The 25,469-nt window shown below is 44.8% G+C and overlaps 3 protein-coding genes across 3 annotated transcripts; all 3 read left to right on the top strand.

The window, feature by feature from the left end:
• Positions 1-259: 259 nt before the first annotated feature.
• On the top strand, positions 260-9,882 carry dnajc7 (DnaJ (Hsp40) homolog, subfamily C, member 7; the record flags this gene model as incomplete). Its single annotated transcript, XM_083648787.1, has 14 exons — positions 260-336; positions 1,331-1,419; positions 1,562-1,686; positions 1,875-1,988; positions 4,480-4,554; positions 4,672-4,790; positions 5,017-5,170; positions 6,108-6,272; positions 7,018-7,109; positions 7,304-7,377; positions 7,592-7,738; positions 7,891-8,043; positions 8,231-8,302; positions 8,421-9,882. The coding sequence occupies 14 exons, from the start codon at positions 260-262 to the stop codon at positions 8,456-8,458; spliced, it is 1,494 nt and encodes a 497-aa protein (XP_083504913.1). The 3' UTR covers positions 8,459-9,882.
• Positions 9,883-10,166: 284 nt separating this feature from the next.
• Positions 10,167-14,634, top strand: odad4 (outer dynein arm docking complex subunit 4; the record flags this gene model as incomplete). The annotated part of the gene is made up of 11 exons (XM_083649976.1): positions 10,167-10,292; positions 11,084-11,215; positions 12,056-12,209; positions 12,294-12,355; positions 12,519-12,693; positions 12,908-13,132; positions 13,207-13,414; positions 13,518-13,604; positions 14,060-14,256; positions 14,401-14,501; positions 14,599-14,634. The coding sequence occupies 11 exons, from the start codon at positions 10,167-10,169 to the stop codon at positions 14,632-14,634; spliced, it is 1,503 nt and encodes a 500-aa protein (XP_083506102.1).
• Positions 14,635-19,171: 4,537 nt separating this feature from the next.
• cnp (2'',3''-cyclic nucleotide 3'' phosphodiesterase) lies at positions 19,172-24,709 on the top strand. Its single transcript, XM_083648941.1, has 4 exons — positions 19,172-19,269; positions 21,023-22,639; positions 22,787-22,914; positions 23,272-24,709. The coding sequence occupies exons 2-4, from the start codon at positions 21,061-21,063 to the stop codon at positions 23,731-23,733; spliced, it is 2,169 nt and encodes a 722-aa protein (XP_083505067.1). The 5' UTR covers positions 19,172-19,269; positions 21,023-21,060; the 3' UTR covers positions 23,734-24,709.
• Positions 24,710-25,469: the final 760 nt, after the last annotated feature.

Below are 25,469 nucleotides of genomic sequence, written 5' to 3'. Positions count from 1 at the left end.
CAACTCGCAAACGTTATTTGAAATTGAATAGTTTTGTAAGTTGACTCAAAACTCATGACTTAAACATACAAACTCCAACATCAGCTACTGATAGGTACTTTTGTCTCTATTTGCTCATGGATTTACTTGCCAGCTAAACATTTACCTTCTCACCTGACGAACTAGCGTTACTTCCTGTTTACAGTTTTACGTAACGACTGCAGTGTTCCAAGGGGGCGGGGCCTGTAGTTCTGACACGCCCATCCTCGCTATCGGCAAAATGGCGGCGACGGTGGACTGTGATGATGTGAACATGGACCCTGACATGGAAATACTCAGTGACGAAGAATTGGAGAGGTATGACAAATAAAGGTTATGTCGTTCAAAGTAGAACTATAACTGTCAACTAAATATCTTATTGTCAATGGAATTAAGTGTCATATCCATGTCAATTTTCTTGTCGCACCATAAAAGCTAATTGTTAGCTAGCTAACGTCCTCCACTCAGCTCATCAGTTCTGCATTGCCAGGGCTGGAGTCATCCATTAGCTACCGATAATAAGAAGTGATAATAATACTGTGCTGATAATAATAGTGGGTCGGGAGGAGTGGTCTGCTTTGTGTTTCTGTTATACTGTGATTAATGTAGCTAGATACTGACTGGCTAATGACACCATTCACTCAGACCGTTTAATCATGAAACAAAGGCTTCAGAGATACACACTTGTCACCTTTAGGTGACAGTCATTTTTTTTAAATCCCAAAATAGGGCTCTGAATGAGTTCGGAGTAGTTTATGAGTCTGTTGTGGTATCTGTCACCCTTTTCACTCTAAGAGTTTGGATCCCTCTGGGCCTCCCAAAAAAGCAGTGGCAGTTGCCCACTGTCCACACCATGGTGTCATATGTTCCTGGCTCTCATCTCAACCGTCATAAAATACCCACGTGTTGGAGTGGAGTAGACACTTCTGCACTGCTCGTTTGGCTCTTGCTATGTTTAGCTTATGTTGTCCAGTCAGGATGTGCATAAGAGCCCCCTCAATGCATACTGCCATTCACTATGACATGTGCTTGGGAAGGTAACTTGATATCACTTACATCATTATGAATGTGAAGCACAGACTTAACACCCTTGCAGTGTGCATGCTTCTGTGTGTAAAAGATAAGAGGTACAAGTATGTACTGTCTGTAAAACACACCCAGAGTGACGTGACCCGTATAGCCTCAGTCTCCTTTTGTCTTCATAATGGCAATGGCACAGTGATATTATTATTATAACAACTCCTTCATCTCAGACTCTTCTTAACTGAATTTGCATTAAAGCATTTTCTTTGTTTCCACTCCTTTTATCCAGGGAAGCAGAGGTCTTCAAAGAACAAGGCAATGCATATTATATCAAGAAGGATTACTCTGAAGCATACAATTACTATACCAAGGCCATAGGTAATTATTTAATCAATATTTTTGATTGTTCGTCATTTTGTTAGTTAAGTGGGTGATGTTGATTACCACATTGGACCGGAAACAAAATGTGGACTCTGTTCCACTGTGAGTAGGTATCGATAAGTTGTCGATCTTTCCACAGACTTGTGTCCGAAGAATGCAAGTTACTACGGAAACCGGGCGGCAACTCTAATGATGTTGTGTCGGTACAGAGAGGCTTTGGAGGACTCCCAGCAGGCGGTGCGGTTAGACGACATGTTCATGAAGGTAAGTTGTGGAAAATATAAGCTGAGGCAGCACTTTAAGACGGGAAGCAGTCAGGGTTAGTCATTGTTTTTTAGTTTGTTTTTATGTGCAAAATACCCAACTGAATTAAGAGGAATGAACATTCCAGTTAGATTTAATAAGGGGATGTTTTCACTCCAGTATGTGAACTGTTCATCTTTTGCCCACAGGGCCATCTACGAGAGGGGAAGTGCCACATGTTGCTTGGCAACTCAATGGCAGCCAGCCGTTGTTTCCAGAGGGTTCTGGAGCTGGAGTCCGACAACAGCCAGGCCCAGCAGGAGGTGAGACAGAGCGTGATCTGACAACTTCCACATGATTATTCACTATCAAATCAGCTAGTGCAAGGTACAAAAGTCTGATACCGAGCGGTTTAGCAGGAGATTATGTAGAGTACTGTTAATTCCCAATGATCAGACCAGGAGGCCAATATCAAGTCATTCAGAGGAAGTAATGCTGTCTGAACGGTTCTGATTTGACTAGCCCTAAGCATGGCACAAAAGAGTGGCCCGTGGAAGCTGGAAGCAGTGAAGTCAATACAACTACTACAGGGGCCAAATGTGTACACATGAAAAGTGCTACACCTTTCCACAAAGGTTTCCCAATTTATAAAAATGGAGAATGTGCGTACCGCTACACAATACACATCTCTCACACCATGCATACTACTGATGCACGGGTCAGGGTTTTTTAACGCCCAACCCAACCTGTCATTATCTGTCAATATCTGAAAATGCCAAACCCAACCCAACCCACCAGCCCAGAATTGGCAAACGGCCAATTTAATGTAATATGTCTCTGGACTCAGGATGAGTGCAGCAGAGCTCTCCAAGGTGTCCAAACTCTGTCTCTCTCCCCTTCTTTCTCTCTTACACACAGGCACACACATGCGTGCGCTACGACCATTTTTACTGCGCTGGATGCGTTAGGCGGCTGCTTTTACCTCATGCGCTCTCATTTGTTCATGTTGTAAAGTCGACAAATAGATCACATTCAAATCCACACAGAAAATCTGCGGTGGGATTCGTTTTATGGACACTTCAAATAATGTTTACAGCAAATTATCCTTCCGAAATGTTTGTTTTGAGGGCGCATAGGTTACCTCATCTGAAGCGTTTCTTTACTCCACCATGTAGGCTATAGCAGTGGTTCTCAACTGGTCTAACCTCACGACCCACATTTTTCTTTAGTCTTAAGTCACGACCCAAATTTCTGAAATTCTTTTAGGCCTATAGGCTTTTTAAACAAGTTTAAACTGGTGATCCTCACAGCTAGCATGAATGTTTGGTAACAATGGATGCCTTAGGCCAGTGATACTCAACTGGTGGCCCGCGGGCCACATGCGGCCAACTGTGTGGCCCGCGATGGAATTGCAAAAAAAAAAATCATTCTGGCCAATACTCCACTTCTGTTATAGCATTTCAGTCTGGAATATGAAATATCTTTCAATAATCTATGATTTAGCTGCTAAATTGTCAAATACCGCCGTCTGCTCGCTACCCAGGCACTTATGTATGTACTTAACCTAACTAACTATCCGGTGTGCACAACATTGTCAGACTAAACTCCGGCTGACACCCCAAAAACCTACAATCCGCTACAGAAAAATGTAGGCTATATTGATTGTTTATTAACTGGCCCCTGGCCTTCTATCATTTCACGAAAGTGGCCCCCAGGCAAAGCAAGTTGAGTATCCCTGCCTTAGGCCTTCTAGTTTCAGAGGATACCATATCTGGCTTTAGAAATGTGCCTGCTACAGCCTCTGAAAGACAGCAATGTTGGCCGTGGACTCCAGCATCCTCAAGGAGTAGAACCTTTTCTTTCATGCACACATCCGTGGCCCACTCAAAATGGCCCCATGACCCACTTTTAGGTCCCGACCCACCAGTTGAGGACCACTGGTACTAGAGAGTGCAGCAGGTGCAGACGGCTTCAGACTCGCCTTGTCTATCTGACTGTGTACGTGTGTGAGAGAGTTCATGTCTTAATAAAGTGTTAGTCTGCGTGTTTCACTGCTGTAAGGCGGCGTGCACATACAACGTGTGTGAACGCTTTGGAAATCATGTCAAGAGCGCTTCCATTGCGCACAAAACACAGCGCAAGTGACGGAGCGGTTTTGTTTTGTTTTCCCCTGCAGTCGCGTGCAGTACAGTTCAGGACACAACGATCACACGGACGGTAGCCAGCTGGTTTCGTCTGTTTGATGTTGTTGACTGAACATGAAAGCCAAATTATTGGCAATTCTGGGAGCAGCGGAGGTTGAAGATAGATCCCCCTGGGAGGAGAAGAGGTAGGAGGAGTGAAAAGACGAGCAGCGCGCTTTTCCTCCAAATGTTGAACTTTTTTCCGCTTGAGACGCCCAGAGAAGGAATTGCAGAAAGGTGCTGGCAGCTGAAATAACTGCGTTGTATGTGCCCAGCCGCTAACTCTACTCTAAATTATTTAATACTTTTGCTTTGTCACGTTCTGAGCCTGCCCCGCCCACACCCGTGATATTTTCATAATTTGCCAACCCAGACCGCCTGTGGGGCGGATCAGCCCGCGGGACCCGGCGGGTTTAGGTTAGCCCGCGCATCACTAATGCATACTGTACGCCTCTGAGTCCGACTAGTGTGTTGTGGCAAAAAAAGGATAATGTCAGTGTGAATTTGGGTTTCATTTTATTTAGTGCTTTTTTGGGATTACACAGATTGCTACACCTAAATATACACAGTTTTATACATTTGGCCCAAGGTCTTTTGCATCTTCACTGAATACCACAAATTCCTTTCTCAGCTGAAGAATGCAGAATCCATCCTAGAGTATGAGAAGATGGCTGAGATTGGATTTGACAAGCGTGACTTTCGGATGGTGAGCTTTTTATCAATTACATTCTTATCTAATTGCATCTTTTGTGTGGAAAATGCCAGCAATCACAGTCGGGTCTAGCAGCAGAGACGGCAAGTGTGCTGCTGTTTGTGTCTCTAGGTGGTCTTCTGCATGGACCGCGCCTTGGAGTCGGCCTCAGCCTGTCACCGCTTCAAGATCCTGAAGGCAGAGTGCTTAGCCCTGCTGGGCCGCTATCCTGAGGCTCAGATTGTAGCCAGGTAACAGGGCAGAGTTGAAGAATACTTGATTAATAAATTATTTATTGACATGGGTTTAGTATGACTTCTCGAAGTCACGCGTCTTAGTCTTTTTCCTGAGAGTAAGAGGTAACTTAAATAGCATTCTTAAGCACGATGAAACAGTCCTTTTTCTTTCTACGACTTTTAATGTATGCTTTTTATTTATTTGTTTTCTTTTAGCACTGACTTATTTGTTCCTTTTTAGTGATATTCTGCGAATGGACTCTACTAATGGGGATGCGCTGTATGTGCGTGGTGTCTGTCTGTACTATGAGGACTGCATTGACAAGGCTGTCCAGTTCTTTGTGCAGGCCCTTCGTATGGCTCCTGACCACGAAAAGGCTCGGCTGGCGTGCAGAGTGAGTTATTCTTTGCATAACAGAGTTGATCGTATGCATACAATGGGGAGTATGGGTATTCCCTGACTACTAACATGAGGGTTGCAGGTTCGAGCCCTCGTGTTAACTCCGGCTTGGTTGGGCGTCCATACAGGCACAATTGGCCGTGTCTGTGGGTGGGAAACAGGATTAAGGGTATGTGTCCTGGTCGCTGCACTAGTGCCTCCTCTCTGGTCAGTCGGGGCGTCTGTTTGGGGGGAGTGGAACTGGGGGTAATAGTGTGATCCTCCCACGCACTACATCCTGCCTGTGAAACTCCTCGCTGTCAGGTGAAAAGAAGCGGCTAGCGACTGAAACATGTAACGGAGGAAGCATGTGCTAGTCTACAACTTTCAATGAAAAAGGTAGAGGCCGCACACTGTGGGAGCTACAGTGTGCGGCCTCTACTTGTTTCATTCACTGCTGTTTTGATTGGGTCCAGCACCTGCTTTGAAGACCGGTTGTTGGGATGTGCATGTCTCTTTCACTAGTCTACAACTTTCCCTCGATCAGCAGAGGGGGCGGAGCAACGACCGGGACAGCAGGGGGAATTGGCCAAGTACAATCGAAGAGAAAATGGGGGGAAATCATGAAGGAAAAAAATCTAATTCACACAACAGTGTTTATACTAGTTTTATTTGTGGACAACTTGCTATGAGCACAACCATTAGTCTGTGGTCTAAAATGTACTGGTTACCTGTGAATATTTACAATATATTTATAATATAGGAACAATGGCCTCTGAAAATATCACAACGTGGGTTTCACTGACCCATTTTGTGTCAGAATTGCCTTGCCGCTAAGGTCGCTCAGACTAGATTGTAAGGCTGTGTGTGTGTGTGTGTGTGTGTGTGTGTGTGTGTGTGTGTGTGTGTGTGTGTGTGTGTGTGTGTGTGTGTGTCATGTCTTGTTTTCCCAGAATGCCAAAGCACTCAAAGCCAAGAAGGAGGATGGGAACAAGGCCTTCAAGGAGGGAAACTATGAGGCAGCCTATGAGCTGTACTCTGAGGCTCTGACAATAGACCCCAACAACATCAAGACTAACGCCAAGCTCTACTGTAATAGGGGCACTGTGGGATCTAAGGTGAGCAGCAAGCACAGGAGAGACAGCAGTTGTCTTTGTTTTGAGGCATGGTTGTATCTGACAAGTTGTTTTGGACTAACCGGCAGATTACACCAGGAACGAAAGCATTGCAGTTTGTTCACTTCAATACAGTTTTCAAATTTGTTCAGAGTAAACCCTGTTCCCAAACAAATCAATAAAGGATCTCTTCTAAATTAAAATTAACCTAACATCTCCGATGAACTTTTGTACACACAGGACAGTTTGTTAGGTTAAGTTACGGTAGTTAAGTACATATAATTGCGTGGGCGGTGAGCAGCCAGCGATATTTGGAAATTTAGTGGGAGCTCAGTCAAACTTGATTTAATGTTAGTTTTCATTGTGAATTAAAAAATGGTCGATGGGCCACTCTGCACCCGACTGCGGGCCGCATCTGCCCCTCGGGCCGCAAGTTGAGTATCGCTGCTGTAAATCCTTCAGGAGGTTTCACACACTGGAACAATGTCAGGCTGATTTGGGCCAGAGTGCTTGTCCCGGGTGAAAATCTGCCCTCTAGTGAGTAGAGTAGAGTAGAGTAGAGTAGAGTAGCACAAGCACAGACCTTGTGCAGAGAGCAGCCTGTGCCCCGCTTACACTGTGTGGTTTTAGTAGTGATGACTTTGCCATGTTGCACATGACTTTGCTTTGTCTGACCAACAGAACTAGGCCAGCATCTCCCCTGGTCGGTCTCCTTATGTGCTCACTCTTTTTTCTTTTCTTTTGACAGCTGAAAAAACTAGATCAGGCCATTGAAGACTGCACGAAGGCAATTAAACTGGACGAGACCTACATCAAGGCCTATTTACGGAGAGCACAGTGGTATGTCAAAGAATTCCAACTTTGCATATTAATGGTTCTATCTTATCTGGTTTTCAAACACAGAGAGACAGAAGACAGCATCACTATGATTAGTTGTACTTCCATTTCATTGTTCGAATTGAGCAAAGAGACTGACAGGGTTGCATGTGTGTGTGTGTGTGTGTGTGTGTGTGTGTGTGCATCCTGTGCTGCAGCTACATGGACACAGAGCAGTATGAAGAGGCGGTTCGGGACTATGAGAAGGTTTACCAGACGGAGAAGACAAAAGGTGAGGATCAGACTCTTCTAGTGTGGCTGAGCTGCCAGTCCTGTAACCTCACACACTATTCATCACTAGTATTACATTATGCCAACATCGGTATCAGGTATCACTGTTTGAGGGTCTCAAATACAGTGTTTTGCTGCCTGCTGCCAGGTTAAGGATATTGCTCCTGTTACTGCTTGCTACCCCGTTCTGTCTTGTCTTTTTCTTTGTCCCCTAGAGCACAAGCACCTCCTGAAGAACGCCCAGCTGGAGCTGAAGAAAAGCAAGCGGAAAGATTACTACAAGGTGCTCGGCGTGGACAAGAACGCCACCGAGGACGAGATCAAGAAGGCGTACCGCAAACGGGCCCTGATGCATCATCCAGGTGACTGACAGAACAGTTTCTCTATAGCCATGAAACAACGATTGTTGATGACGCAGTAGATGCCATGTTGTTGAACACACACAAAGATAACATAGTATATGCTCTTGTCCTTCAGTCTGAATGACTTCTTTTGTTCTTCTTCTCCCTTCCAGACCGCCATAGTGGAGCCAGCGCTGAGGTGCAAAAGGAAGAGGAGAAGAAGTTTAAGGAGGTGGGCGAGGCGTTCACCATGCTGTCGGACCCCAAGAAGAAGTCTCGCTATGACAGCGGTCAGGACCTGGAGGACGACGGCATGAACATGGGAGGTCAGCAGCTGGGCGGGGTTGGGGTGGGAGGGGCTTGGAGGGTGAACAGGTTTAAAGTTCAGCAGAGCTTACCTAGAGAGAGAACATATCAGTAGAGCTTACCTAAAGGGAGAACATATCATTTATGTTGAGAAATTGAATAGACGTTTCTTTGGTCTGATGTTATTCTTGTTTTGTTCTCCACCAGACTTTGATGCCAACAATATTTTCAAGGCGTTCTTCGGAGGCCCAGGAGGTTTTAGTTTCGAAGCTAACCAATGTATGTACACAAAAAGCTGTGGAGAGACTGTGCTTTTTCTACTTCCTAACATTTTCAACAAGATTTTCAGAATGTGGTAAATCATTTCACTTATTTATTTGTTTCTTGTTTATTTCAGCATCCGGACCAGGAAATTTCTTCTTCCAGTTTGGTTAATTGGAGGATTCATGTACTTCAACAGCTGCAAGACTCTTCAATAAAGTCAAGCGAAGCCCCCCCAAACCACCACCCTTATTTTAACATATCTGACTGTTTGCAAGTCAGACTCTTGTCTATGCTGTTGACTGAATGAATGCTACCCAATGACGACATGCAGCAAATGAAAACCACTCTTATAGCAAGGATACCAAGAAGGCTCAAACCGAGTTGATGTCGTTACTGGATTTGAAGGTTTTTCTTCTTTCTGAATGAAACAAACTTGAAAGTCAGTAATGGCTAGCAACCCTGACGTTGAGAACGGGAGAGATTGTGCAGCTGTCATGTCCGAGCTTTTAGGGATCCATACGAGAAGTGACACCCCGGGGGAACTCTTGAAATACAACTGAGCATTGAGCAAGCTATTATCAAGCTCACCTCAACTGACTGCCGAGGGGGGTCTTCTCTGCATGAATGTTAATAACTTGCTCAATGATTTCTAAAGGAAGTGGCATCCTTGCGAGGTGAATTATGTATGGGCAGAGCAGCACCTCCCCCTTTTATAAGCCAGGCTAAGACAGTTGGCCGCCCCGAATTTGCACTTCAAACTGCCTCCTTGTCATAAGCCAACAGGAGCAGTTAAAGTGGAGCTTTTTGTTTGTCCTTTCACTGCAGCTGGAGCCTAGACTTGTATACAGTACAGCGGAAGCACAGTATGAAGAAGGCAGTGGAGATAGCTACGCTGGCTCGTCATGCCAGCACCGTCACCCTCTTGTTGTTACCTTCCTCACCACAGGTTTTATGTTTGATGTTGCCATTCACCGATTGCTGCATTGTACATTTATACTGGAATGTATCCCGGTAGTTTTTATTTGTGATGATAGTTGACGATTTTTCTGTTCTTTTTTTTATTTTGATATGTATATTTATTGTATAGTATAAGATGAGGATGCTCTTCTCTTACATAAAAGATTTAGGGCCCCAATGGTGAGCATCCCTCTGGCTCAAACTTGGGAAAAGTTAAGTTTTGCTTGTTCTGCTGCTCCGCATCGTAAAATATTGCGCAGACATAGAATATGCTGGATATGTTCCTTGACTGATGCAAACTGTCAGATTTACAACGCTACAGATAAGCATATTTATATCTGTAATTGCATTTAAGTACAATATTGTAGAAGAATGCTGACTGATTTATTTTACTTGTCTGAGGAAGTCTCTGTCACTCTTTTGGGGATTTGGAAGGCTTTCAGTTATTCTGGCACTATATGAACGATATGATAAGCCTGTTAAATGACGGAGTGTGTTGTTCACTTGGTGCACTTAATGAAAAAAGGAAAGCATCCTCATCTTTGCTCTGATACATTTTGCTCTCAAGGTGAAACAGCAGTCCTCTCTTTTTCATGGAAAGTTACCAGCCATGTCAATAAAGTTGGCCTCCTCTGGGTTTCCCCTAAACTACTTGTACTCTTTTTTCCCCCCCAGTCAACTATACTCGAATTGTTTAACAAAAATTCTGTCACACCACTGGAATGACTAACAGTAAGCTACCACACTTATTGATGTTTATCCTGTGAAGTGCAAAGTTCTTCCGCACGGGGGCGCTATTTCATCCAATTCAAATAGAATAGTTTGTGGTTGCTAGGATACCAGCTGAGGTAAACCTCTTGAGTTTTGGGTTTAACGTTGGCTTTATTTTAACATTACATTGAAGACGGAGTTTGGCCTAAAGATGTCAGACGCAGATGGAGACCAAGTAGGCCAAAGACCCAAGAGCACATTCTCTACTTACATAGCCGAGGGAGAGCAGCTGTACCATAAAGGGGAGTATCTGAAGGCAGGAGACAGCTACTCAACGGTGAGGAAAGCTATATCCAGGGCTAGCAACTAGCGTTAAAGTTACATTAGTTAATTGGCTAACTAGTCCTAAATTCAAACTGAGAAACTACTCGTGGCATATTTACCAATCAGTGTAATGCAGCGTTGTCTGTCACTGAATAATCTCTCGAGACAGACTTTCACTGAATGACTCAATGAAACGTGTGTGCAATTATAGTTGCAGGTTGCACATTAAACATTTTGCTACCAATCAATCGTAGGCTACTGTTGGTATGCCAATGTCATCGAATTGATTTAGAATTGGTGCCTCATATTTGACCAGTGTGAGAAATTATTAAAGTTGGTCGCCAAACTGTCTTGTACTCTTGTACTACACCTGTCCTATCTCAGTTGTTTAAGTGGGGTCAGCAAAAATGGTAATTTATTTTCACAAGAATTCCAACAGACCCCTCCCACTCCTGGGATCAGCCTGATGATGGTGTTGGTCTTTAGGCTGATTGGGTGCACCTGACATGAAGAAGCTTGAGGACCACTGCCCTATCTAATGTCTTAGTATATTTGTGTCACCCCCCAATCTTTCCATTACAGTGATCAAATGTTTTACTAATTTCGTCTTCGGTATGGCATGTGCCACATCCCTTAACCATACAGAACTGATGCACATAATCTTATGATGATAACAGGAAAAGACAGGCAGTGTAGATTGTTTATTTCTTGTGATGGGAGACTGTAATTGTTGTGATTATATTAAAATGTGTCACTGCAGCTTTAAGCAGCATGTAGGAATGACTTCTGTTGGTCTTTGTTTAGGCGCTGACTCTTCAGCCAGATGACAAGAACTGCCTCGTTGCTCGATCCAAATGTTATTTGAAGATGGGGGATTCTGAAAATGCTTTAAAAGATGCAGAGGCCTCCCTCAAAGAGAACAAGGAATTTTTCAAGGTAAAATACAGCTTTGATTTGCGGAACACAGTTTCTGTTGAAGGTGAAAACAAATCATAGGCTTATAGACCCATTTCAACCATTTTGAGGTTGTGAAACAGGAAGTAAAGCAGGTGTAACCAATACCATTAATGACGCTTCCATTCCATTTAGGTGTTCCAGTGCCAGGGCCCTCGTTAAAGGGATACACCACTTTTTTGGAAGTTTAGCTCATTTGCCACATCCCCCCCACATAACCAAGATACACCATGCCTTACCGGCACTGTCCGCTCAGTTTACAGTGAGCTACAGTCGTGAAGTTAGTAATTATTGCCATAGAATGGAGGCTAATGGTACAGCTGTTAAAAATCTGCCAAAACACACATCTCACAGCCCCAAAATACATGTGCTTCGGGTACTCGCCACACAATGAAATGTTAATCCAAAATGCACATAATCTGTCTTTTTGGAAGGAAAAGAGGTCGGCGGCCATGTCTGGAAAGTAGTGCCGGCTACCTCTTTTCCTTCCAAAAATACCAATTATGTGCATTTTTCCATTCTTCACGACTGTAGCTCACTGTAAACTGAGCGGACAGTGCCGGTAAGGCATGGTGTATCTTGGTTATGTGGCAAATGAGCTAAACTTCCAAAAAAGTGGTGTATCCCTTTAATGTTATTGGTTACACCTGCTTTACCACCTCAAATGGTTGCTGTGAAAAGGGCCTATAGGTAAGTAAATTGCTGTTAGACTACTTCGTACAAAATTAGCACATCTCAAATCAGCACACCATGGAGCATTTCTTAATAGTAAAACCTGCACTTAATGAGCAATGATTTGTACCTTCAACTTTCATTGTCCAGGGCTTGTTTCAGAAGGCGGAGGCATTGTACACCATGGGAGAGTTTGAATTTGCGCTGGTGTTTTACCATAGGGGACATAAGCTGCGTCCAGAGCTTCAGGAGTTCAGACTGGGTATCCAGAAAGCACAGGAGGCCATAGAAAACTCTGTGGGCAGTAAGTCAATGACATTTTGTGGCATACTGTATATTGTAGCCTCACCTTTTCTAAATAATTTGTTTTTCTCCACCACAATCTTAGGTCCTTCCTCCGTCAAACTGGAGAATAAGGGAGACTTGTCATTCTTCCGCAAGGGTGAGGAGGTAAGCCTGTGTTGAATTCTCCAGGTATACTGTAGCGTAAATGCAAGCACTTCCACTGGAACAGGGTTACCATAGAGAGCATTACACTATTCTGTATACGCTAGCCTATTCTATCATGCCAACCCTATTGAAGTACAGTATTCTGTTTATGAATGGTTGACAGGTAAAGAAGAGAGTGCCAGTTAGTATCAGTCACACTCGGAGGAGAGCGCAGAAACAGCAGAACCAGCAGAACCAGCAGAACCAGAAGACCACTAAGAGTGACAGGACAACCAAACAACTGCTGGGAGAGCTTTACACTGACAGGGAGTATCTGGAAAAGTTACTGAAAGATGAAGGTAGTGTGTTGTTTCACTCAGCCCTGTTCTTCTCTCTGGTGTCCTTCACTGAAATGCTTTATCTGTCTTCCACTGACTGTCAAATGTTACCGATTACTTTCTCCTCCAGTCCTTGCAGTTCAATTCCACTTATTTGTTTGCACCACATACTGTAGCTATTTTCACTGATGACTGCATACATTGTATTCTAAACTGTCACATTGATGGTCTGCAGACCTGGTAAAAGGCAAGATGCGGGGTGGGGAGAGACTGCAGGATCTCATTCTGAACTGCATCACGTACCTCGACACTCGTACCGAGTTCTGGCACCAGCAGAGGCCCATCTACGCGCAGGAAAGGGACCGGAAGCTCATGCATCAAAAATGGAACAAATCCCGTCAGAGTCCACCCTCTGACCCCGCTCGGTTCGTGCTGGAGAGCCTCGAGGACATCGATGCAGGTGAGACAGGTTTCAGGTTGAACCTTTTGCGTAGTTCTTCACAGCCTGACTAATGCTTATGTTGGCCCTCTTAGCTTTGACTCGTGGAAACGCAGAGGGTAGCCTCAAGAACGCCCGAGTCGTCATGAAGACAGTGCAGGGCTGGTCAGAGAAAGTGCTGCCTAATAAGAAAGATGTGATGGGCAACCTGCACAGTTGCATTGGGAATGCCCTGATTGACCTGGGAGAGATGGACAAAGCACTAGAGCATCATCAAAAAGACCTGGAGTTGGCTACACAGTGGTGAGCAGTGTGGAGACTGTTGAAATTACATGGGAGCAAACCTATATTTCTTTCGACTTGAATAAGTTATTCAAATACTCAAACTTCTCTTTCTTGTTAACAGCAAACTCTCAGATGCAAAGTCCCGGGCTCTGGACAACATTGGCCGTGTCTATGCCCGAATTGGGAAGTTCACGCAGGCTATTGAAGTGTAAGTCAAGTACGAATCAAATGTTGCGTTTGGGTAATGTATCGTATGATAGGGCCATCTTTTGAAAAGCATGTGTGATTTTAACGGTGTCCACCCGCTATGCCGACCACCCGCAATGCCGATCTTAGGTTTAGGCGTGGGGGGTGGGAGAGGTTAGGTTTTGGGTTAGGGTCTGGGGGAGGTTAGGTTTTGGCGTGGGGGGTAGGAGAGGTTAGGTTTTGGGTTAGGGTCTGGGGGAGGTTAGGTTTAGGCATGGGGGGTTTGGCGTGGGGGCTGGGAGAGGTTAGCTCCACCGACACGCTGCACGCCGCCTCGCTCAGCTGGTTCTGCTTGTGGGCTATCGGCATTGCGACCTGTCGGCACTGCGGCCTGTCGGCACATAGACGCGGCACCGATTTTAACACAAACATTGCTTTTGCTCCATTTTCTTTCCCAACTTTTTTCTTTGAATTCAGCTGGGAAGAGAAGGTTCTCCTGGTCCGCAGTGGTTTGGAGAAGACCTGGTTGTTCCATGAGATCGGTCGCTGTTACCTGGAGCTGCAACGTCACACAGAAGCCCGAGACTATGGCCGCCGTTCGCTCGCTGCAGCTGACGAAATTGCAGATGAGAAATGGCAGCTGAATGCCAGTGTTTTGGTGGCACAGTCAGAATGTAATTCTTGCTCAATGTTTTATTTACTTATTTCTGACTTAATATTTGAAGTATAATAGATGAAAAAAATAGGTTGGAACAACATGCCAGCATATCTGCTTGGTGCATTTGTCTGACAGCTAATACCCTATTCTGCCATTTCAGTGAAACTTGGGAACTTCAATTCCTCTGTCTCCCACTTTGAGAGAGCCTTGGACCGAGCCAAGGTGCTTCAGGACGACTCCGCCATGGATGCCATTAAGAAGGTTGCCTCTATGCTATCATCTGTCCTCCTTCTGTGTCTTATGAGTTCTGTCTCATGGAATTATTGCTCACTGACAATTTATCATTCTGTCCTTTCAGGCACTCCATGGCGCAAGGCAAGATTCAGCACAGTAAGGCTCTCAGATCAAGACCGGTGGTGCTTCAGTGGACAAAGATCACCAAATGAAATTTGAAAAAATAGACAAATAAATGCACATAAATAAAGACTACTGAGTTTTTGAACCTGCAGAAATGTGTAAACTGCTCAAAAGTACATCAGTGATCTCCAGTGAGAGGATATAACCATTATACAAGGTTATTATAAAGCAGGCTGACAGAGCATCACATGCACATTTCTTATGACTAGCAGAATACCCATGCGTACAGTGATGTGTGTCCCTGTGTGACCGGTGGAGGCTGTGCAGCCATTGCACAGCATCATACGTTTGGACATTAATCTGTGCAGTCATCGCAAATTCGGCCATTAATCTGCCCTAATTACCTAATTAAGAAATCTGGCTCCATTAGGTCACCTGCAGGGGTGCTCTTTACACTTCCTGAAAGATTCAGTGCCATCTCACATAAAATGGCAAAGCTGTGGCCGAAAACAATTTCTACTCACTCACAGAGATTAACATTCTTATTATAGGATCATTCTGATGCACGTAATCACTGGCCATTTAGTCAGGCCTTCCACACAAAGTTGGCATGCAGCCTATCCTCTCTCTCCCCAGATGGTTTTCATAGTCCATTTCCCTGGCTGATTCCAACTCCGCTCAGGTGTGCTCCTCCACTCAGGTCAGGTGTGCTTCATCACTAACTAACGAATGGAGCTCTCCATGGTGCTAAACCTGTGTTGACACATTAAGCACTAAGCACAATTGTGTTCGGCCACAGCGATGCCATTTTACGTGCGATCACACTGAATCTTTCAGGAAGTGTAAAGAGCACCCTGTTAGGTCACTCTTAACAGAGTCTGATTTTTGAATTGGGTAATTAGGGCCAACTAAATGGGCAAAAATGGCTAATTAGTGAGTCGACAGGCTCAGCACCATGGAAAGCTAGCTCCATTCGTTAGCTACTGATGGAGATCACCCGAGTAGAGGAGCACAGCTGGGCCAAGTTGCAATCAGCCAGGGAAGTGCACTGAAACCTCTGGGGAGAGACTGCATGCCAACACTGTGAGCGAGGCCTGATTAGATGGCCAGTCACACAGTAGTCTCTTAAAACAGACTGTATCATCTACATCCGGCGAATGCAGCTATATACAGTCTGTACGTTACACCCCCAGAACATGCACAAGGAAGTTGGGAAAAAAAACCTTCAAACTGGAAGGAAGTTCTACGGAATCCGACCAATCACGACACGCGAATGCGGCGGCATATTGGATTCTGATTGGACTAATGAGCGGAAGACCCGCCTTTCTGCCGGCATATTGGATTCTGATTGGACTAATGAGCGGAAGACCCGCCTTTCTGTTTCCCATTCCGGTTGGTGCATGATTCTCCCCCACGAAGTACAGACGGTATGGCGGAAGCATTTGAAAATTGCGGAAGCCAACTCGTCTGTTCTAAGAGACTATTCACACAGGGACGGCTGTTCCGCTCATGGTCTGAAATACACGTGCTATCTGTAGTCACTAGTTTAAATACAACCATTAGCATCAAACCCAAATATAAATTAGACATTGGATGAGGATGGAGGTTCTGATCAGATAAGATCAAACTGAAGACGAAGCTTCAAAATTCCTTTTGAGTAATTTGGGTTGGTGGTGGGGCAGCAAATAATAGGAAATAGATAAGAATAGAGGAAGAACATATTGAAGATAATGCAATTATTATAATAAAAACATTGATACAGATAATTTTGTTGTTATGGCAATACAGAACTCTCGTTGGCTTGAAAGGATTCTTGCTATTAGTTGCCTATTGACAGATTCACAGGTGAAGCTGTCAGCAGTTTAAACTTTATAGATCTGAATTTACAGCATGTGTGCAGGCCAGGGTGTGCAAATGTGCATAGTTGGATTAAAGTGAGCTCCTGAACTTGGCAGCACAGTGGATGTTACAAGACAGCCACTGAATCCAGATCATGTTGTGTTCTCTGAAGAGGCCAACGTTTCTGCTTGTCATAACATTTTCCACAGGGAATTAGGATGTAAAAGTTGCAATCCTCCTGACCTACTGGTTGGTGTCCAGTGTCAAAAGTCACTGGAGCCAGGTGGCCAGACATTGTCACCTCACCTGTAGAAATTACATTGGGAAGTGGAGACACTAAGGTTATGCAATCATTATGCATTTAAGCTTACTTTTGATCAAAGCTCTTTCATTTTAATAGCACAATTTCTTGTGTGCTATTATTTTCATTGTTCTTATTGCAATCCAAATTTGAGTTTAGCTTTTAGCACAAACCCATGTAATCGAAAAACACAATTATTTACAAATGAGTCGCTGAATACGGTGCCTGTTACACATTGTAACCTGTCAACCTTGAAGTGCATTTCCCCATTGTTAACTTGCAGTTCCCCACCAGAGCTTTACTCACTGCAGGCAGCTTCCCTGTCATGCATCTATTACGTCATTGTTACTAAGGCAGACATGCTGTGATTCACAAGCAGGTGACTGCTGCTTGCTACATTCATTTTCATTTTCTACTTTCCTTTGAGGTACCATATTACTGTTTGCTGATGCAACAACAACCCAATTTCCCCTTGGCCATCATCAGTTTCATTTCATCTTCCATGACATAAGAAAACATATGTGGCAGCCATCACAGGTCTACTTGAGTCAACAAGTTGAATCAGTACTTTTACTTTTTTTAGACAAGTAACTGTACTTCTATAAGTAAAGAATGTGTCTCTGTCAGTTACCTGAGACATGCAGAATGCTCTCTTAGCAAACTTGTGTGTGAATGACTCAAGTTTAGGCTATATTTTCATCTGATTCGTATTTCTAGTACTAAGTAGACATTTTAACAATGGAATGTCAATTCTAATACAGTATTTCTTCTAATTGTACAAAGATCTCCTTGCCTTGTCTGAGATCTTTCACAGCCATATTGAAGCATCAGTGTAGACTAGAGTCCAGTGGCGGACTGCATAATCGGGCACGTCGGGCAAATGCCCGGTGGCCTGGCCTGGCCTGGCAAAAAAAAAAAAAAATTTTTTTTTTTTTTTTTTGCAGGCCAGGCCAGGCCACTCACTGAACAGCAGGCCAGGCGCCGCCTACTGGTTTACTAGTGGTTTTATTACTTTATTCAGGTTTAAAGTGGGTGCATCTCATTGTAAAATTGGACTTGGCCCAAATTGGGCTTCAAACGGCCCAAATTGGGCTTCAAACGGCCCAAATCGGGCTTCAAACAGCCCAAATCTGGCTTTAAACGACCCAAATCTGGCTTCAAACGGCCCAAATTGGGCTTCAAACGGCCCAAATTGAGCTTCAAACGCCCCTAATTTTTCGCCGCCGCCCTTTGGACGGCGGCACACGCGTCGGCCCGTATCGGCCTGGCCTGCTTGGTATCTAATGCCCGGCCTGAATTATGATCCCAGTCCGCCCCTGCTAGAGTCTACTCTACACTGATGCTCTGTAGACCTAATGCTAAGTTCTATATACTGTAGTTTTGTTCAGATTCAGATTAACTTTAATAGTCACAATAAGTGATCAGATTACATACAATGAATTTGATTCAGTGCAAGTTACTATGCAGTGTAGTGGTCACTTCAATAGAGAAAAGTAGAGGAAAACACAAACAAATTAAAGTGCAGTCGTTTACAGTAAAGTGATGTATGGGGGCGGGGGGGGGGGTAGGATCATGTCAGTGGGGGTCCCCGGCCTGTTACCAATTGCCGGCTGTCGGCTCGGAGCATCGGGAAGGGGGGGTGATAAAGTCCCTTATTCGTGGGGGCTTTTGGAGCTTGTTGAAGAGGCGGGTGGCAATAGAAGCTGTTCTTGTGACGAAAGGTTCTGGTTCTACTTCTACCAGACCTCCGTCTCATGCCAAGGGGGAGTGCCACACAAAGTTTGTGGCCTGGGTGGGAGGGGTTGGCCATGATTTTCCGAGACCACTTCAGCATCCTGGTGGTGTGTACAGGTGCTGAAGGGATGGCAGGCTGCATCCGATCACCTTTTCAGAACAGCAGAGGATGTGCTGTAGAGGCCTGCTACCCGACCCAAACGTGACGGGACCCAATGGACCAGGTAGGGCCTGCTTTTTAAATAAACAATAGGGCTTGGGTCAGGTATGGTAGGCACTAGGGCTTGATTGTCTCGAGCGCGGGCCGGGCCTACATTTTGGGCCGGGCTAGGGCCTGCAAACCTCGAATGTGCTGCAGTCTGCAGATGTCCTTGCGGGCAGCATACCAAACGTGATGGAGGAGGTGAGGATGGAGTTGACGGAGGTGTGAAGAGCACCATCGTTGCTTTTGACACTTTGAATTTTTTCAGCTGCCACGGGAAATACATCCTCTGTTGTGCCTTCTTGGTAAGAGCTCTGATGTTCAGCTTGTTTTGTTTAAAGTTATTGGTTCTCTTCTCCAAGTATTGTTTGGATTTGATTGTGACATTGACCTTCCCCCTCTTTCCGGTCGCGTGCTTTCTCTCCATCAGGGGCGTGGCCGTAGCCCCGCCCTCTTGCGCGTCCCAGACAGTTGTTTCCGTCTTTTTTTCCCTTGAAGAGTGAAGCGGGTGCACGTCCATGCCAAGGATTGCCCTGTCATTGTAGAGAAACGCGTGGTCAGCGGCACTACAGACAGCTACAACTGCAGCACATTTGGTAAGCCGAAACAAAAGCCCTTCGAGATGAATATCTCTTTCAGTATTTGTACGCGAACTTACTGTAACTTAATGAGTTTTACTTAGCGTCCCATCACTCCTGTAACACGCTAGTTTTTGCTACAGATGCATCCAACTTGTTTAGACGTGGCGCTGTGGCTGCTTTATTGACTGCCTCGCTCTGTTTTGTCTGGCGTGCTAGTAGGTGCATGCCACTCCCCGCTCGCCACATTGTTGTTAAATTGTAACACCGCCTTTGTCAAGCCAAAACGGCATTTATAGAGCTATCTTGGTCGCGGCCTCATACTCATACTCTTATTGTTATTCTTTTCTGGCTGTGACTTAAGTGTGTGTTTGTGTCGCATGTTGGGGGCAAACTTGCCTCAACAAAAGACCATGCCATGCTCACCACACTGCGCCATTTACGCGTTGCCACCCTGCATATGGGAAATCCGCGATTGCCAAACCTAGCCTATATCAAACCCAGAGCGAAAGGATTTAAACAACAATGATTGGCCTGCATGTGCGTGTCCCGTTAGATTTTTTTTATGTGTATCTTTCAAGCAGGAAAAATCCTGGTATTCTCTCGTCTTTGTTGCGTTGTTTGTTGTGTCGTGTGTCAAACTTGTGCTTGTGACTGTTCTTCCTGTTCTGTCCCATGACACAATGACAGATCTGTTATATCCGACAATCATTAACAGATCTAAAGACCTTTGGGAACACGTATATGCCACATGGCATCTAATAGCTGATGCTCACACTTGACCAGATTCCCTGTTTCTACTATTCTTTGTTTTTATCAATACGAGTTTTGGCACAGACAAAAAAACGTTAGCCAAACATGTAGGGTACATTAGATTGGGCCACACACTTTTGTAGGACGCTGCCCTTCTGCCACCAGTAATTGTGCATGTCTCACATGCTTTTCAAGGGTCAAATGAAAAGGGGAGAAGGTTTAAAGGAGTATCTTATTTTTAAAATAAGATGCTGTAAATTAAGCTACTTCACTTGCAACCTTGAACCGTGTCTCAAACTATGCCGTGATGGGTCCTTGAATCTGAGGGAATTGGGCCTGGAAAGTCCTTGAATTTGATGTTTAAGAAGGCGTGGGAACCCTGAATGTAGAACCTGCAGAACAGCAGCTGACTAACAGCAGCTGTACTGTATTGCAAGCCCTTGGCCTTCTCACTACACCCTTATTATCCCACTACATTTAACCATATTAGTGTATTGGGACTCTCCAGTTACTGCCTAAAGAGGATCTGCAACTTGCACCCCCTCGTGTCTTTCTTAAGAAAAATAGATATTGAATTGCACTTCCTGTTGTGGTAATCTGACCACAGGCGGCACGACCGACAAACAGACGGATATGTCTTTAATAGCGCAGGAGGCCAAAACAAATACAGAATAGATAGTGGTGAAAGATTTGGGATGGTGAAGTAAAATAAACTTGAGGCCAAAAAGAAAAAGCAATTTTAGTAATTGCTGGTGTATCTGTTTCTCTTAAAAGGTTAGCATGCAAATAAAAAAAGTACCACAAAAAGTGTATTCACATCTTACATCTTTGTATTTTAACAGTTCAAATCCCTGATTTCACCCATACTTTTACTATTATAGTATCGCTCAACATAAGATTTTCTCAAAGTGCAATCATGAGGTTGGCTGTTGCTTAAGTCTTTTATGTATAGTTGTTTGATTTCCATCATGATTGGACCGTTTTAAACCATTTTGTCTTCCTTTATAATACATTTAAGGTACATGGTGGCCTGTACAGTCATACATCAACCCAGACATGGATACTGAGAAGAGCAGTGAGATTTTAGAAGCTGCGTCGGAGACTCCACAGCAACAGGAGAGTGGAATGGAAAAAGTGGTTGCGTCAAAATTGGAGACACCAGAGAAATCCACAGAGCCTGAGACGCCACCGCCCGCTGAGCAAACGGCAGTGAATGGTCATGATGCAGACCAGTCACCCGTGAATGTCAAAGAAACAGCGGAATTGATGGTGTCAGAAATTCTGGCAGAATCTGTTAAGCTGTCTGAGGAAACACCAGAGATGGAGACCAAGGACAGCTTGCCAAAGGAAATGTCTGAACAAGAGAAGTCAATTGAGAAAGGACAGATGACTATGGCAAAACAACCAGAACCACATGGCTCACCAGAAAAGATCTCTGAACCGGTCACACCATTAAATGCAGAACCAGAAAACATCCAGCTTGAACAGCAGCCAGTGCCAGAGAACATCCCAGAACCTTTGCACAAGCCCGTGGCAGAGAGTGCCCCTGAACCAGAGCCAGAGAAATTGGTAGAACCAGTCCCAGAAGTTAAACTACCAGAGCAAGCATTACCCGCAGCAGTCATGCTGCAGCAGCCAGTGGATGCACAACTGCCCAGCCAGGCAGAGAAAGCTCCAGAGCAAGTGGAGACTGCAATGGATACTCGGGCAGAAGAAGTTGTCAAAGAGGTGGTGGCAGAAAAAGATGTGGTCGTCGAACCTACAAAGGTGGAAGCAGAAAAGCCAGCAGAAGTGGCGAGAGTAGCAGAGACCCAGTTGGTGACCGAAGCGGTGGCAGAAAAGCCAACAGAAGCTGTGATGGTGACATCGGAGAAAGTAGCTGAGATTGAAAACACAAAGCCTGCAGAGGATGTGAAGGGAGTTGAAGCAGAGAGACCAGTTGAGGCTGCCACTGAAAAGGCAGTTGAGCCAGCAGCTGAGGGTGAAGCAGATAAATCTGAGCAGAAGGCCACAGAGGAGGAGGATACAGTTCCTGCCCCTGGCTCTCTGTCTTTTGCCCTCCTGGAGCACGAGCAGACCAAAGTTGTCCTGCGAACCTCCCGTACCCTCATCGTCCTCAAAGGCCTTCCAGGCAGCGGCAAAACTCTCCTGGCACGCACCATAGCTGATGCCTACACAGACCTCTGCTCCGTCTTCTCTGCTGATGACCATGGTGTGAAACCAGAGAGTCCAGAAGCATCTGCAGCTGGGTACAAGGCTCTGGACGAGGCTGTGGTGGCCCACTGCAGTGCAGGAACAGCTGCCTCCGTGCTGGTAGTGGTGGACGACACCAACCACACCCAGGATCGGCTCGCCCGCCTGGCGGAGATCGCAGAGCAACACCATCTTGTTGCTATGTTCCTGGAGCCCCGTACTGAGTGGAGGAGGGATCTGTCCCAACTTGCCAAGAGGACCGGACGTGGACTGGAGGAGGCCAAGATCAAAGCCATGAAAGGTCCACTCGAGGAAATGATCCTCCCTCTTTTCTTTGGATGGTTTCTTCTTCCTACCATCCAGGAGAAGGTCAGGTGCACATCCATGGACTTCCTGAAAACATTGGACACATTGGAGCCTTTCAAGAAGCACATGAATGACTGTGAGTGTATTTCAAATCTCGAATTCTATTTCATGTGATGCGTAATGTGAATTGACCAGTTTTAATGTTACCAAATCTCTGAGCAGGCTAAACATCTCATTTCTTTGCCATCACTGTGATGGAACTGATTTTGCTTTGTTTGTACAGTCACTGGGGAAGCTGAGAAGGAAGTGGACCTGGAGCAGTATTTCCAGGCCAAAGGACCTCTTCATTGCACTACCAAATTCTGTGACTATGGGAAAGAAGAGGGTGCCATGGAGTACGCAGAGAAACAAGTATGAGACCCTTGTGTTCTTCAGGCATGTGCATTGAATGTATATATTGTATTGTTCTAGGGCTGCAACTAATGATGATTGTAATTGTTGATTAATCTGTTGATTATTTTCTCGGTTAATTGATTGGTTCTCTGATCTATGAAATGTCAGAAAATATTCGCATTTAAGAAAAAAGTATTGATTAATCGATTATCAAAATAGTTGTTGATTAATTTAATAGTTGACAACTAATAACAGTTGGAACTCTGTTTTTTTTTTTTTATTCAATGACCTTTTCCCCAGACATGTTGATGTTATGGTAACTTTCATTTTGAATCTTGAAATAAGTCCTCATTAGTTTCTTTTTCCACTCTCTAGGCTGTTAAAGAACTGTATGGTTCTGCGTTCGAGCTGTCTCTGAGCGCCCTCTTTGTCACGCCGCGCACCGTCGGCGCCCGAGTGTCCCTCTCCGAGGAGCAGCTTGTGCTGTGGCCAGCCGACGCTGAGAAGCAGGCAGAGTCTGCTGCCCCCGCAGCTGCCTCCCTGCCTCTGGGCAGCCGCGCCCACATCACTCTGGGCTGTGCAGAGGCTGTGGAGCCAGTTCAAACAGGCCTGGATCTGCTGGAAATCCTGGCCCTGCAGCAGGAAGGCCAGCAGGGGGAGCTGGTGGAGGAGATGGAGCTGGGCTCCCTGGCCTACTACGGCAAGGGCAGGTGGCTGCTGAGTCTCAGAGAGCCCATCTGTGTCCAGGCCTGCTTCTCCAGCCTCTATGGGCCCAGGAAGGCTGAGCAGACCAAAAAAGAGGTTGCGAAGAAAAGGAAGAAGTGCCCCATACTGTAAATGGCAAAGATGGGGATGTGTGGGATAACTGCTGTGATCAGATTGAGGTTTCACTCGCTGTGGAAGGTTGGTGTGTTTGTGCTGTTTAGGGTTTCCATTATAGCCGCCCTAAGTCCACAAGCTGGGTGCCTTTTTACTATTGATTTGCACCACAAGCCAAGATGCCTTTGATCCATTTAGGTCAAGCTTGTTCAGTATGTTGTCATGCATATCATCAGTGCCAGAGTTGTTGCAGTACCTTGCTATTTGCAGAGGAAAAGTTCTTGTTAGATGCCATTTTAGTTCAAGGTAGTACAGCCTCCCTCCCACACCTCCACAATTCTTGTCTGAAACTCTAGATTTCCTCTTCGATAAATGTCAAAAGTGTTATTCAATATTCTGAAGAGTGAATGATACACTAGGTATTTTCATTGCATGCATCCCAGGTTTTACAGTATATCCGCTTTATCATAATACACATTTCCAGTCTGCTACAAGTAGCTCTGTCTCTTTGACAGACTTGTTAATTTTTCAGTTGATTGTGGTTAAGTTGTGAGTTCCTGGGCAGCTGTCATTTCTGTGCAAGTGTGTGCAGCTAAAGGAAAAGAAATGGTAATTGCATATGGGCCAGTTATCTGTGATACAAGTGTATTGGAGTGAATGTCATTCATCGAGGTCCTTTGTAAAATCTTTGCACTGTGCATAGTTTGAAAGGGAGAATGCTGATGAGTTTGTCATTTGTGTCATTAGCTTGCACTTAGTACTTATCGAATGCTGTGAATCCAAGTCCATGTTTTGCAATCTTTTTCTACTGCGCAAGACTGCACCGTTGATCCCTTTCACCCTCTTTGAACAGCACTTCCTTTATCACATTTCAATTTGTACCCACTTTGAATGACTGTAATTTTTGTAGGGTGAGTCCTGCTTTGTAGCTCTTATGAATCACTATTTTTGCACTTGTTTTGTACAATTAATAAAAGAATATGCTTTGCTCTGAACCCAATAATGTGAGTTGTAGTCTTTTCTGCTCTTGCCATGGGAAGCCGATAAGAACTAGGTAAACTTGGCCTGTCTTCTCACACCATGCTGCCACTTCAAATAGTGTTTTTTTTACAGTGTAAACCAGCAGAGGGCACTCATTGCCTCACAGGTACATTTGATAGAATCCATGTTCTTTGGAACCACAGCTAGCACCCCCTCAGTGTTGTCTACTCTAGGCTACATCTATTTGACCGATTTTTGTACCCATGTACACTGTCACTGACTGAATTGACCCATTTGACTGGGACTGTTTGTTATCCCTTCAACCTACCCTTGCATCAGAATCTGGTACATGCCAAAAATAAATAAATTGCAACATTTATGATGCAGTACCTGCCAGAAACCAATAACTGTCCTTGACTCCATCTTTGGACAAATCAGAATCATTGCTTTAGGCTAAGGACAGGACAGGTGATGCACATACAGTCCAACTTATCTAACCAACCAACTTGTCTAATTTGCAGAGGATAAGGCACGTGCCTCGTCCTGTAGGTTTATGCACGATAAAGTTGTTTTGTCATTGGCTGCTATGTAACAGTGTCAGCCAATCAATATCGGCGTCCGATAGGCTAATTGCCCAGCTTTCTACAGGAGGATGGGAGGGCGAGTTTTTGTGAAGCAATCCGTGATGCGTTCAGGTGCTACCTGTAAACCCCTACTTTAAAAGTAAAATGATCTTAAATAAAATTGATCACGAATTCACGTGCTTACTATTA

The sequence above is a fragment of the Poromitra crassiceps genome (genome assembly GCF_964638095.1).
Source record: "Poromitra crassiceps genome assembly, chromosome: 13".
NCBI lineage: Eukaryota > Metazoa > Chordata > Actinopteri > Beryciformes > Melamphaidae > Poromitra > Poromitra crassiceps.
Note: the sequence above shows the minus strand (reverse complement) of the source record. Positions and strands in the feature narration are given on the sequence as shown.

Bases quoted from the DNA above. Each gene is read 5' to 3' on its own strand.
- cnp (XM_083648941.1), top strand. From the start codon at position 21,061: ATGGATACTGAGAAGAGCAGTGAGATTTTAGAAGCTGCGTCGGAGACT. The intron at 22,640-22,786 runs GTGAGTGTATTT...TTGTTTGTACAG, and splicing joins CAAGAAGCACATGAATGACT to TCACTGGGGAAGCTGAGAAG. The intron at 22,915-23,271 runs GTATGAGACCCT...TCCACTCTCTAG, and splicing joins TGGAGTACGCAGAGAAACAA to GCTGTTAAAGAACTGTATGG.